This window comes from Ciconia boyciana, chromosome 5, assembly GCF_034638445.1.
Source record: "Ciconia boyciana chromosome 5, ASM3463844v1, whole genome shotgun sequence".
NCBI classification, from domain to species: Eukaryota; Metazoa; Chordata; class Aves; order Ciconiiformes; family Ciconiidae; genus Ciconia; species Ciconia boyciana.
The window spans coordinates 6,820,971-6,832,193 of record NC_132938.1 but is presented as its reverse complement, the minus strand read 5'-3'; the positions used below and the strand labels follow the sequence as shown (position 1 = coordinate 6,832,193).

General features: G+C 49.8%; 1 protein-coding gene across 1 annotated transcript; it reads right to left on the bottom strand.

The window, feature by feature from the left end:
• Positions 1-3,260: 3,260 nt before the first annotated feature.
• Positions 3,261-9,428, bottom strand: CD8B (CD8 subunit beta). The gene is made up of 5 exons (XM_072862687.1): positions 9,368-9,428; positions 6,194-6,544; positions 4,296-4,391; positions 3,639-3,728; positions 3,261-3,522 (listed from the first exon to the last, which is right to left on the bottom strand). The coding sequence occupies exons 1-5, from the start codon at positions 9,411-9,413 to the stop codon at positions 3,482-3,484; spliced, it is 624 nt and encodes a 207-aa protein (XP_072718788.1). The 5' UTR covers positions 9,414-9,428; the 3' UTR covers positions 3,261-3,481.
• Between the last annotated feature and the right edge of the window lie 1,795 nt (positions 9,429-11,223).

The following is an 11,223-nucleotide window of genomic DNA, read 5'->3' as shown; positions in this document are numbered from 1 at the left end:
TGATTCGTGAGGGTGGGCACAACACAGGTAACACTTTGTACTTAAACCCATGGATCTGCAAAACCCTCCCTGTCCTATTCAAAGGCCTTTTGTCTTTGCTCAATTTTTTGTGGTGTCTTCTTTTGTCATTTAAGGTGACATCATGTATTAACCACTCATGTGAGGGTTTGGGGTTATATATAAAATCCCATTATTTTCCCTGCTAGGTATGGATGTTCCTTGCTGTGGGGAGGAGGGTGACAGCGGGAGATGGGAGAAGGCTGGTCCATCCTCGGAAGGAAATGAGGAATAAATTAGGGGCGCTCATTTGCCAGGACTTTGCGGCAGGGGTGACATGGCGGTGGGTGATGCTGTTACCCGTATCTCTCCCTCCATGGATCCAGGCACTGTGCTATTAGCAGAGATGCTCAGAAATATTTTCTCATTAGTCTTCATGATGGAAGCATCCCTTTTCCCCCCACCTGCCGCAGCGCGGTGTCCCTGACCCTTGGCTGGTCTCGTCATTGTGTTCTCATCACAGTGACGAGGTAGGAAAGAAAACCAGAGGTGGCAGATATCAGGGACCGGGCTTATTTTCTCAGACATAAAAGCATCTTTTTATTAGTGCTTCTGTTTCTCTCTTATACATGCTCTGGGAAAATAGTTTATGAAACAGGAGGTGATTTTTTTTTTTTCCACCATCTCTTGCATTTGTGAAATCTGCTGCTAAAATCTTTCTGAGGTTTACTGTCTTAAAACACCCTATTGATGATTATAGGAATTACTACAATTTTTTCATTGTTTCCATTGCTAAACTGCCCAAACCTATGTTTCAACAGGACATGTAGCATCCTTGACTGTTGCTGTACTCTCCTGTTTTCATTGCATGCAGGTGATGTTGAGGTTGGGGTTTTGGGTTTTTTTTATAATTTACAAAGGAACAACGAAGCCAAATTGGGGAATTCAGGAGTGGAGCAAATTCTTTGCTGCCTGTTACGGTTATTCACTGGTGGGCAGAGAGCCAAGGGGTAAATCCCCATCCTTTGAATGGGTAGTACTGCAGTTGGGATAATCCAGTGGCTGAAGTCTATCGAGGCGAGATAGTGCCGTCCCGCGTGGTTTCAGCAAGGGTTGGACACTCTGGGGATGGCCTGAGCGTGGGGATGGAGGGAGGAGGAGCGGACTGGACCGGGCAGGGTTATCCCTGAGGCCGCTCACCTTCCCCTGGGAGAGGAGGATTGGGCTGTTGCAGCCTGTCTTTTGCTGCCCAGACCCGGCCCCGGCTGCTTGGTCATGGGAGGCCATCTCCTGTGGTGGCCGAGAGGTGGGAGAGGTGAAGCAGGTACGGACGTTAAGGTCAGGATGCCTCAAGCCTGGGAAACGGACCTGGGATTTCAAAAGCAGCTGCAGGCAGAGGGAAAAACTTTGTTTTTGAAAGAATAAACCTTTGCCCATGGGAAGTTTCAAAGATGTTTCCTTATAGCTGTCCTGTAAAAAATACATATAATAAACATCATCTGCTCCTGGGGTGAAACTCTGTGCACCAAATGCTTGCAGGGTAGAAAACCAGTGGGTTTAGTTCATTTCAGCTTTTGCAGAGGTTAAAATATGCTGCTGGTATGATGTGTCGGAAGCAGAGATACTTGGGGACCCCTCCCTGCAGCATCCCTGGTGGGATGGGGTCTGTGTGCCCCGCGGCCATCAGCTGGGTGGCCTGAGAGCCTGGGTGAGCATCGCAGCCTGGGGAAGCTGGCTCAGCGTGGTCTACTGACAGCTTTATTACTGCATCATTTAGGGGAAAAAAATCCATCACAAGGAGGACCCATGGCTGGATTTGAGACCAAGCCCTCCAGAAAAATCTGTATTAAAGTGGAGAGTGGCAGCTCCCTGTGGCTGGGAGGGGAGGGAGGGTAAGGCCAGAGGGATGCTGCTGTGCCACTGTGATGCTTTACACCTGCGCAAGCTCTTCCCAATGTCTGCGTTTGTCCCAGCCCTGGGGACTCTGGAGCCACATCAGTCCTTGGCTTGTGGGCAGCTGTAAGGACACATGCAATGTGCAGGACAGGAGATCCCCAGCGGTAAAAGTAGCTGCTGGCCTTCCCACCCATGCTGGGGACAGGAGGTGTCTGGGCCACCTTCCCCTTGCGCTCACTGTAGCTGATACAGCCGTGTGCTGGTGCCTGTGTTTGAGCAGAGATGTGGGGCTGGGGATGCGTCTGAGACCAAGCGCCCACTGCCTGCGCTCAGCAAGATGCCGAATTTCCAGCCCCACATCAGCCTTGCGGCACCGGGCAGCAGCTGAGCCTTGTTAACATCCCTCGGGAGACCCACCCTGCTTCTGGCATCACTCAGGGCTGAGCATCCATGGGCATCGCTCGGGGCTCAGCACGCATGGACATCGCTCAGGGCTCAGCACACACGAGTGTTGTTTGGGGCTCAGCACACGTGGGCATCACTTGCGGCTCAGCACATGCGAGCGTCACTCGGGGCTCAGCACGCATGGGCATTTCTCAGGGCTCAGCATGATCGGGGCTCAGCACACATGGATATTGCTCGGGGCTCAGCATGCTCAGAGCTCAGCACATACGGGCGTCACTCAGGGCAATTCTCACCGGCTGTGCCGTGCTGCTGGGCTCGGGGCCAGCCCCCGGCCGCCTCTGTTTGCTCTCAGAGGCGGTGTTGGCCTTCAGGCTGCACCAGGTGTTTGGCCTTGGGTACATCGCTTTGTCTGGTTTCCACTCCCACTCTTGGCTGTTTGCAGTCTCCCATGGGAGAAGACACCCTCCCAGACCTGCTCCCCCTGGAGCTTTTGCTCTGCTTTAACTCTTGCTTGGGCAGAAGCCATGGTTCCTTGCTTGCCACGCAACCGTCTCCCTCACCGAGCAGGGCCACAAGACACCAGCCTGCACAGCAAAATGGCTGAGCGATATATTCACTATTGTTAACGAACATGCCTGTACAGGGCCTTTGCAAGCTGTGCAGCGACCTGCCTCTGCATCTGCCGATTGGTCTCAAAATGTTCGTTACCAAAGCCTTATCAACCAGCGTTAGCAGGAGCAAACCAAAAGCACCTTTGTGCTGTCCTACAGATGAACACAGAGGAGAGCCAAGGAGCTCACAGCATCTTTCCAGCCCATCTGAATCCCTTTGGTACACCAGCCCTGGTGCCCTCAGTGCAGAGTCAGCCGTGGCGCTCGCCCTGCTCAGTGCCCTTTGAGAAATGCTCAGCACGCTGCAGAATCTGGCCTGGTCCTTTTGCCAGCTGTTGTGTCAAGGAAAAATGTTAAAGTTGTGGTCCATTGCAGGAAAGAAATGTCTGTATTGCAGTGCAAGCCCATGTCTGTCCCCTGTAAGATCTTTCCTGGGTCATGTCCAGGCAGGGCTCAGCACTGTGCAGGGGAGGGTCCTGCACTGTCCTTCATCTGTAGGCTTCATCTGTAGGGAAGGTCCTTCATCTGTAGGCTTCTCCCTGCCTGCCCGAAGTGGGGGAAGCCAGTGGGATTTACTGCCTGTGGACGCGAAGCCACAGCCTCCGCCGCAGACCTGGGGAGAGATGGTGTCCGTCAGCCCAGGGACCCCCTCCCAGCTCCCCGTCAGGCTCCCGGGCTCTCCAGGGCCTCACACCCCTCATCGTCCCCCGGGGCTGGCAGGATGCTTACGGTGGAGGCGGTAGGCGGTGGGGACCAGGCTCAGCAGGAGGACCAGGACGCTGATGGCCAGGGGGACCCAGACCAGTGGGCTGCAGGCACCTGGAGAGCAGGAGGGGACATGGTGTGGAGCTGCCCCCCACAGCTCACCACCCAGCATCATCCTGCCCTGGCAGCTTTGGGGGAATGAAGGGTGGGGTGGGGAGGGGAGAAAAGCAAGGCAGGTCCTCAGGAGGGGTGGAGGACACGACCATCACCCTGGGGTATGCCTTGGAGGATGCATTACACCCCGAAGGCATTGCAGGGAACTTAGCTATGAGTCATGATAACCTTTTTTTGGTGTTCTCTCCGGCATGGGAATTCACCGTGCCTGCAGGACTGACGCTGCACCCGCAGGGGCTGCACACCCAAGGGACACCAGAGCTTAGACAGAGCTAAATGGACGTACGTCCTGACCCCTAAACCCTTGTATATCCCGGGGAACCACTCCTAAAGGCAGAGGTCAGCTCCATCCAGTGTGGTGGGTCTAGGTGGACCCAGATGCCCACCCCTGCAGGGTCACGCTGTGGTTGCCTTCACCCCAGGACAAACTCCAGCTGAACCCTGGGGACCCGCAGGAGCTCAGCAAACCCCTTTTGCAAGGCAGCTCGACCCAACCCGGTGCCATACCTTTCTTGTCAGCAGCTTTGCTTTTGGTTACACAGCGCACAGGCTTTTTGGAGAGAGGTGCCTGAGTGGTCTTTGGAGGCAGAGGCAAAACATCAACTGGTGGATAAGGAGGAGAAGAAGATGGTTAATAGAGCAGACAGGAAGGGCTAGAAATTTTAGCTTTTAAAACTAGCCCCATCCAGGGATCCCCACAAGGACTGGGTCATCCAGAGGGGCTGGGAGCTTGACCTGAACCTCTCAGTGGCCACAGAAGTTACCAAGAGCTTGTAAAAGTGTTAATAAAACAATATACCAGGCAAACAAGGGCAGAAGGTTAAGGCAGGGAAAAAGGAAACTTCCTTGAACGACATTTACTGCCAGGCACCACCTCATCAGCATTGCATGAAATCACAGGTAGTGGGAGATTTCAGTAGCACTGTGAGGTTTTAAGGGATCCCTGGATCTTTTCCATATTCAGATTGCTCTAATCTTTGCTCAAAATCAGATTTTTTTTTTTTCTGATAAAATAAGGGCAGGATTTATTATGGTGTATCTGAATTATAATGGAGCACATTCATCTCTCTGTAAAGTTGGTCAGGAAAATATCCCAGTAATGTCATTAAATAGCTGTACATCTGACTGCTCAAACTCCACTTATTCAAAATTTTCAGTGATTCAAAACTTTTTTTTTTCTGCTTCTATCCAGGACTTAAATTCCTACGGAAACCACCATTCGTTTAACATGGAAAGGCGAGACATCAGGTGCCTGGGATTTATCTGGACAACTTCTCCCTTACATTGTAATAGACGTAAAGAAAAGGAACTTAAAGACAATTTGGTTTATCATGTGTACTAAAGAAAAAAAGAAAATATCCAGCAAGGCGTGAGTCCTCCCAGAGCACCTGCTGGTGTTTACTTTTAACTTGGAGTGTCCTTGATCATGCTGAGTTTCAGCCCTGTTTTTTCATGCTTTGCTTTGCACATAGATATGTGCCCAGTTGATAAAAAACAGTTCTCTCTTATCTTAAACCAGCTTTTCTTCAAGCCGGCAAGAATCTGAAAGGGATTTCTCAGCTAGCTCAAGATGCAGGGCATATTTGCAAAAAAACCAGAAAGGCTGCGACACTGGGGATGATTTAGAGCCATCAGCCGTAGCTGCATCTTGGTTAAATAAGTTATTTGCCTCCCTAACAGCCTGCAAAGAAAGAGCTGAATCCTACTTCAAACACATTAGTTTTTCTACACCACCTCCTGCTCGGTGGTCAAGGCTGAAAAGAGCTGTTGTACGGCCCAGGGTCTGTAAAGCATCACTCCCCCAATGCCACTGGCAGATAGCCCTGATTTCTGGTTGGAGATCCCCAGTGATGGTGGGTTGTGAGCTTTGAGGAATAAATCCCAATTCAATCCTTTATGTGAAGGACAGGCTTGAAACCTGCAGTCAGACCCACCCCAGCAATGCAAGGGGTGATGTCCTCTGGCCTTGATGCTGCTCTTGTCACTTGGAGGAAGGGTAGGGAAGAACTGGGGTGTGGGATGACCCAGGAGCTGAGCAGGGCACATATCCAACCTCTCATCCAAAGTACCATGGGGGACAAGAAAAACACAGGGCATGGCAATATGGGGGGCTGAGTGTCTTCCCGTGGAAATTCTAAGACACTAGGACCAACGCGGTGCTCAAGGCATGACCACAGCAGAGCAACCGCTGGTGGCAAAAGGACTATCACATGCAGCTGACCTAAAATATAGCTATTTTCTGTATTTTCTGACTTCGATCTTGTAGGTCTCTTCAGGAAAATCCCAGAGCCCCAGCCTTGCATCTCAAAACTGGGAAGATCTACCAATGTGCATCACCCTTTACGCAGGGGACCTCATCACAGCCTGCTGGTGGCACATTTTAGAGCCCTGGGGGTGATGCTTACCCACACCGAGCCGTGTCCCGGTCCCCAGGAGGAGCTGGGAGGACTGGGAGATGGAGCAGTAATAGGTGCCATTGTCCGAGGCGTGGAGGCGGCTGATGTGCAGGCTGTAGGAGGTTTGGGAACTCCCCTTATGGACACTAAACTTGTCCTGGCTGATGTCTGCGCCGTACGTGGCTTTGCCGAACGGGTTGGAAAATATCAAGAAATTGAAATTTTGCTTCTCCTGGCTCCAGCGGTACCAGTACACCCCGACATGCTCCTGCTTCAGCTCACAGAGGATTTCTGTTTTATTGTTAGTTTGGGCTAAAATATGCTCTGGAGTCTGGGATAAAAGTAGATTTGTACAGAAACCTAAGAAAAAAGAGACAGGAATACATAGTTATTATTTTATTTTTATTATTTTCCTTCCATGCTAAGTACAGATTTTCTTTGTGGGCTTAATAAGATCAAGTAGTTACAGACTAGGGGATCACACGAGCGAGAAACAGGAGCATCTTTATCAGGATGCTCCCATATTCCCTCAGAGGCCTTTTTGGGTTCCCCAACTAGTTTTTGGTCAAGCCTAGTTACACAGGTAGACTTTGCCCTGTAAACACCTATCTAGGGAGGAGGCTCAGTGGCAGGGAGAGGGGTGGAGGGATGATTTTGAGGGTGTCGTCGGGGCTGTTTGTGCAGGGAAAGGCATCCCCACCTGCTCCTGTGGATACCCCTCTCCTGCCCGTCTTTTCTCTCTCATTTTTTGGAGAGGCTTCACCTCTCTTTCAACAGATGTTTTTTTGAGCCTGTTAATTTATTTGCCAGATTTTTGTTCTAACAGATGCAACACCGGTAAACTTCACCTCAGGTGCAGAAAAAGACCGCAAAACGTGCAAAACACCTCAAAATGAGCCAATTTAATATTAGTTTTCAGACGACATTATTTTCATATGAATTTTGAGACCTGGGGAAGGAGAGGGAGTGAGGGGTAGCGGTGGGGTTGAAAGCTTTGGTTTGGCATTGCATCGCCCTGTTTGGGCTTTGCAGCTTTTGTGGAAATTATCTGAGTCATGTTTGGCCCGGGCAGATGTGAGCGGTGTCTGTGTACGAGCGAGGATGTGTCCTTGTGAAAAGGATAACAGGTAACTTGTGATCCTTTCTGTTCAGCAAACAGTCCTACAAAGCTGCAGATACTCCAAGATCGAGTGAAAAACAGCCCTTTGAAGATAAGGATGCTCTCACTTCCCCCGTCTGATTCCCAGGCGTGTTTTACAGCTGTGCAAAAAGCTCAACAAAACACGTTTTTTTTGCTTTTTTTTTACCTTAAAATGTCCCTGCTCCTTCAAAATCTCAAAGCTGCTTACAGTAGTTGTTGCAAACAGCCTCGTGCAGCCCTGCAAACCCAGTGGTGTGGGAATGGGTTTGCATGACCCCCCCAAGAACGCCTGAAGCCATCCCCATGGCCCATGGCCCTGATGTCCCCCATGTCCCTGTTGGGGACAGGCAGAGGAGAGGGCTCTGGTGACTGACAGAGGTCCAGAGCCTTCCTCCCTCCCCACACCAATGACCCCATTGCTACCGGCACGCTGCAGAGAAGAGCAGGCTTCAGCCCTAATATTGCAATGTTGAAATTCAGGCGTTGCACAGCAGCCGCAGCATTTCACCGCATCCTCTGGCACTGTGACGATATAAAAGTCTCCTCATTATTAAAATACATAATTTCCAGGTTTTGGAGTGCAATCCTCCCAAACTTTGCTCTGGCAAACACCTGTGTGTTTTTTTAGGGGATGAAATGTGTGTGGCCATGGGGCATGGTGACTTCAGGGTCTCCTTGACTTCCCTGAGGTCTGGCTCTGCTGGGCATGGGAAACTTAACCCTCCCCCCTCCCCCCCCAAAACCTTTTCCTCGAGCTGTTGGAGAGATTATTAGACGAATCAGAAGGGATCAGAGGGGATCCTGGAAAATGCTCAGCTCGGCTCTGAGCCAGTGGTCAAGCTCCAGTGGGGTGAGCTGGGACAGAGCCAGAGCAGAAAAGCTCATCCTCTGCGACACCTTCATCCCCCAAAACCTCCCTGTTCCCTTTCCTGGTGTATATTCTTGCAGGGGACCACGGGGAATCAGGATGGGACGGGTCTGTTTCCATGTGCTTGGGCAGACCAGCCTGCAGCAGCTCGGAAATGGTCCCTTTTCCCTTTGCACGTGCAGAGCAAACTCTAATTTATTGGGGTTTTCTCAGCGGGGACCCCACCGTATAGATCTATAAGATATTACTACCTGTATATAGGTGCCGATAAAGTGCCTCGGGCTGTTTGCTGCCAGATCGGCCGTGTTACGCCACGGCTGGATGGCCATCACACAATGCGAACAAAACACCCTGCAGTCCTGACAGCCTCTAGCGAGGATGCTGGGCATCTGTGGACCCAGGTTGGGCAGCATCTTGGGGGACCAACTTGTGCTGCTACCCTAATATATACATTTAATGGGTGTTTCAAGCTCTCAACACTTTCCACCTAAGAACCAAGGGCACAATTTGTCCTGTAAAGCGTAATTCTACCACTTTGCCATGACATTAACTGTATATATTTGGTCTAGACCTCCTGCAACCTGTCTGCAATAAGCAGAAGGCAGCATGGTTTTATAACACACTGATTCCAGCTGTGGCCCTTGGGATACGTTCAGTCCTTGGATAGATTTAGAAGAAAATTTGATGGGATGTTTATCGTCTTCACATTACACAGGCAGTGTAGATAGGTGCTACTTCTCCATCAGCAGCTTCCTACAGTCCATCTGCACTAAGAGGGTGCAGTAAAAACAAACTCTGCGGTGTCTCTACCATCATATATTGCACTAGAATAGCATAGAATAGAATAGAATAGAATAGAATAGAATAGAATAGAATAGAATAGAATAGAATAGAATGACTATTATTTCAGTTGGAAGGGACTAACAATGATCATCTAGTCCAACTGCCTGACCTCTTCAGGGCTGACCAAAAGCTAAAGCATGTTATTAATGGCATTGTCCAAAATCATGCGGTGATAGGTAATAGTGTTCTGTAGATCTATACTATGCCTGTATATTTAAGCTTCCATCATCCAGATGCTGTGCAACGCAGCCCACATGCTGGAGAGGGGTGAAGGAGAGGCTCCAGCATGAATTTAGGTGTCCTCAACCTTTAAGAGATGTGTCCCTCTTACCTGGGATCTGGAGGCAGATGCAGAGATGGAGCCATGACCGGGCCATCGTGGTGGAGTCAACGATGGAGGGGTTTTGTGCCAGCTCCCCCTTTCCATGCACTGTCACCTCTTGGCAGTAGGGCTGGCTTCACCCCAGGAGGTTCCTCCCTGTTTCAGCACAGATGTCTCACCGACGGCTGCCAAAGAGCATCTGCTGTGGCAGTGCCCGAAACCTCAGCCCGGCAGTTGCTTCTGCGCCGAGCCCCAAATCCAGGTGTGCATCAGGGTGGCAGCCCCCTGTGCTTCTCCAGCACTGCATGGGATCCCCCAAAATCCCCTTTAGGAAGAAAAAAATGAAAACTCCTTGATTTTTAATTACGATTTCTTCATATTTCATCACCTAGTTCTTCCTCCTTTTAATCTAGCTCCATGCAATTAAAAAAAATTACAAATGTAGGAGCTTGGCATTAAAAATAAAAGCAGGAAAGGATGAATTTTGACTTGTTTCTCCTCCATTGAAATCAAAAAGCATTCAAAATAAGGAGACGATGCAATTTGAGCTGTGGGGTTGTTTTCTTCAGCAGAATATTTAGCGGGAGGTGTTTTTCTCTGGGCCTGGAAAATGCTGAACGCCAAACTAGCTCACCATAAAGCAGAGGCACGAGGCATCACAGAAAACTTTGAAGCCAAGAGCAAGAAACCTCAAACAAATTTAGAGGCTGAAAAACCACAAAAATAAGGAAATTCTATTGGGGCTCCCCACCTCACAGTGAGCGCTGCTTTGGTAGCTGCGACACTGAAGAGCTCATACGCAGAAATATTTAAATGATAGATAAAATCTCAGAGTGGCTTTGAAATTTCTTTGGGAGGGAGAGATTTGGAGCACTCAGGGTTTAGGATTCAAAGAGTGAAATACGTGATGTGAAATTACAGGGGTGAACTGGTGTCAGCAGCCTTCAATATTTCCATGTTTGGGAAAAAAACCAATTTCATTTATTAATTTTATTTATTCACTGCCCCTTTGACTGCTGAGCAGGGTTCAGTTTTCTTTTATGCCCATGACATGCAGGTGCTCGTGGTCCTTAAAAAGCCTTAGCATCTCCTCTGGGCTGACTCCCCAGCGAGGGGGATTTCCCGGGGGTTCTCACGTGGGGGCACCGAGAAACGTCCCCCAGGGTTTGAGTTGGCGGACAAATAGGAAAAACGATTTTGCATCTTGTGCAGTGCAATTTTTTGGTCCATTTTGTACCAGTTTTTTCCATGCTGCTGTAACACATCCCCTCCCTATTTCTGTTTAAAATAATTTCCTGCTCAAAGCAGGTTGCTAACCACCAAAAGCCTTGCCACAAAGGGCTCGGCTGCTAAAAGTTAGTGTCGGCTGAACTGAATCGCTCCTTAAGTCCTTCCTGGCAGGAGAAAGTAATTTCAGTGCTTTCAAACACATTTCAGTGCTTTTAAGCTCTTGTTTTCAGAGCTGAGCCCCTGCTGCAGGGTGCAGCAACCCTTGCTTTTCCCCTCTTTACCTCCTGCCCACCTTTCCCCTTTTATTTCACATCACTCCCAAATTGAGACCTCCACAGAATGGGCTGTAGGCACCTCTTTTGGGGGGGCTTGTTTAATATGAGAAATGCCACTGGAAGTGAATTTTCCCTTTATCCCCATGGTGAAGTCAGTGACCTGAGCCTGATGTCCCTGGATGCTGCAATGGCTGCGTCCCCCTTTTCTCACTGCTGCTGTCACCTGGAGCATCTTCTGGTCTCCTGGCCAGGACCAAAATGCTCCCAGAGGTGGCTTTTGTCACCGATACAATCTTGGACATAGGGCATGTTACTCTGGGCACCAACTGCTGCCGCAAGGCTGGTGACACTGGGTTGTCT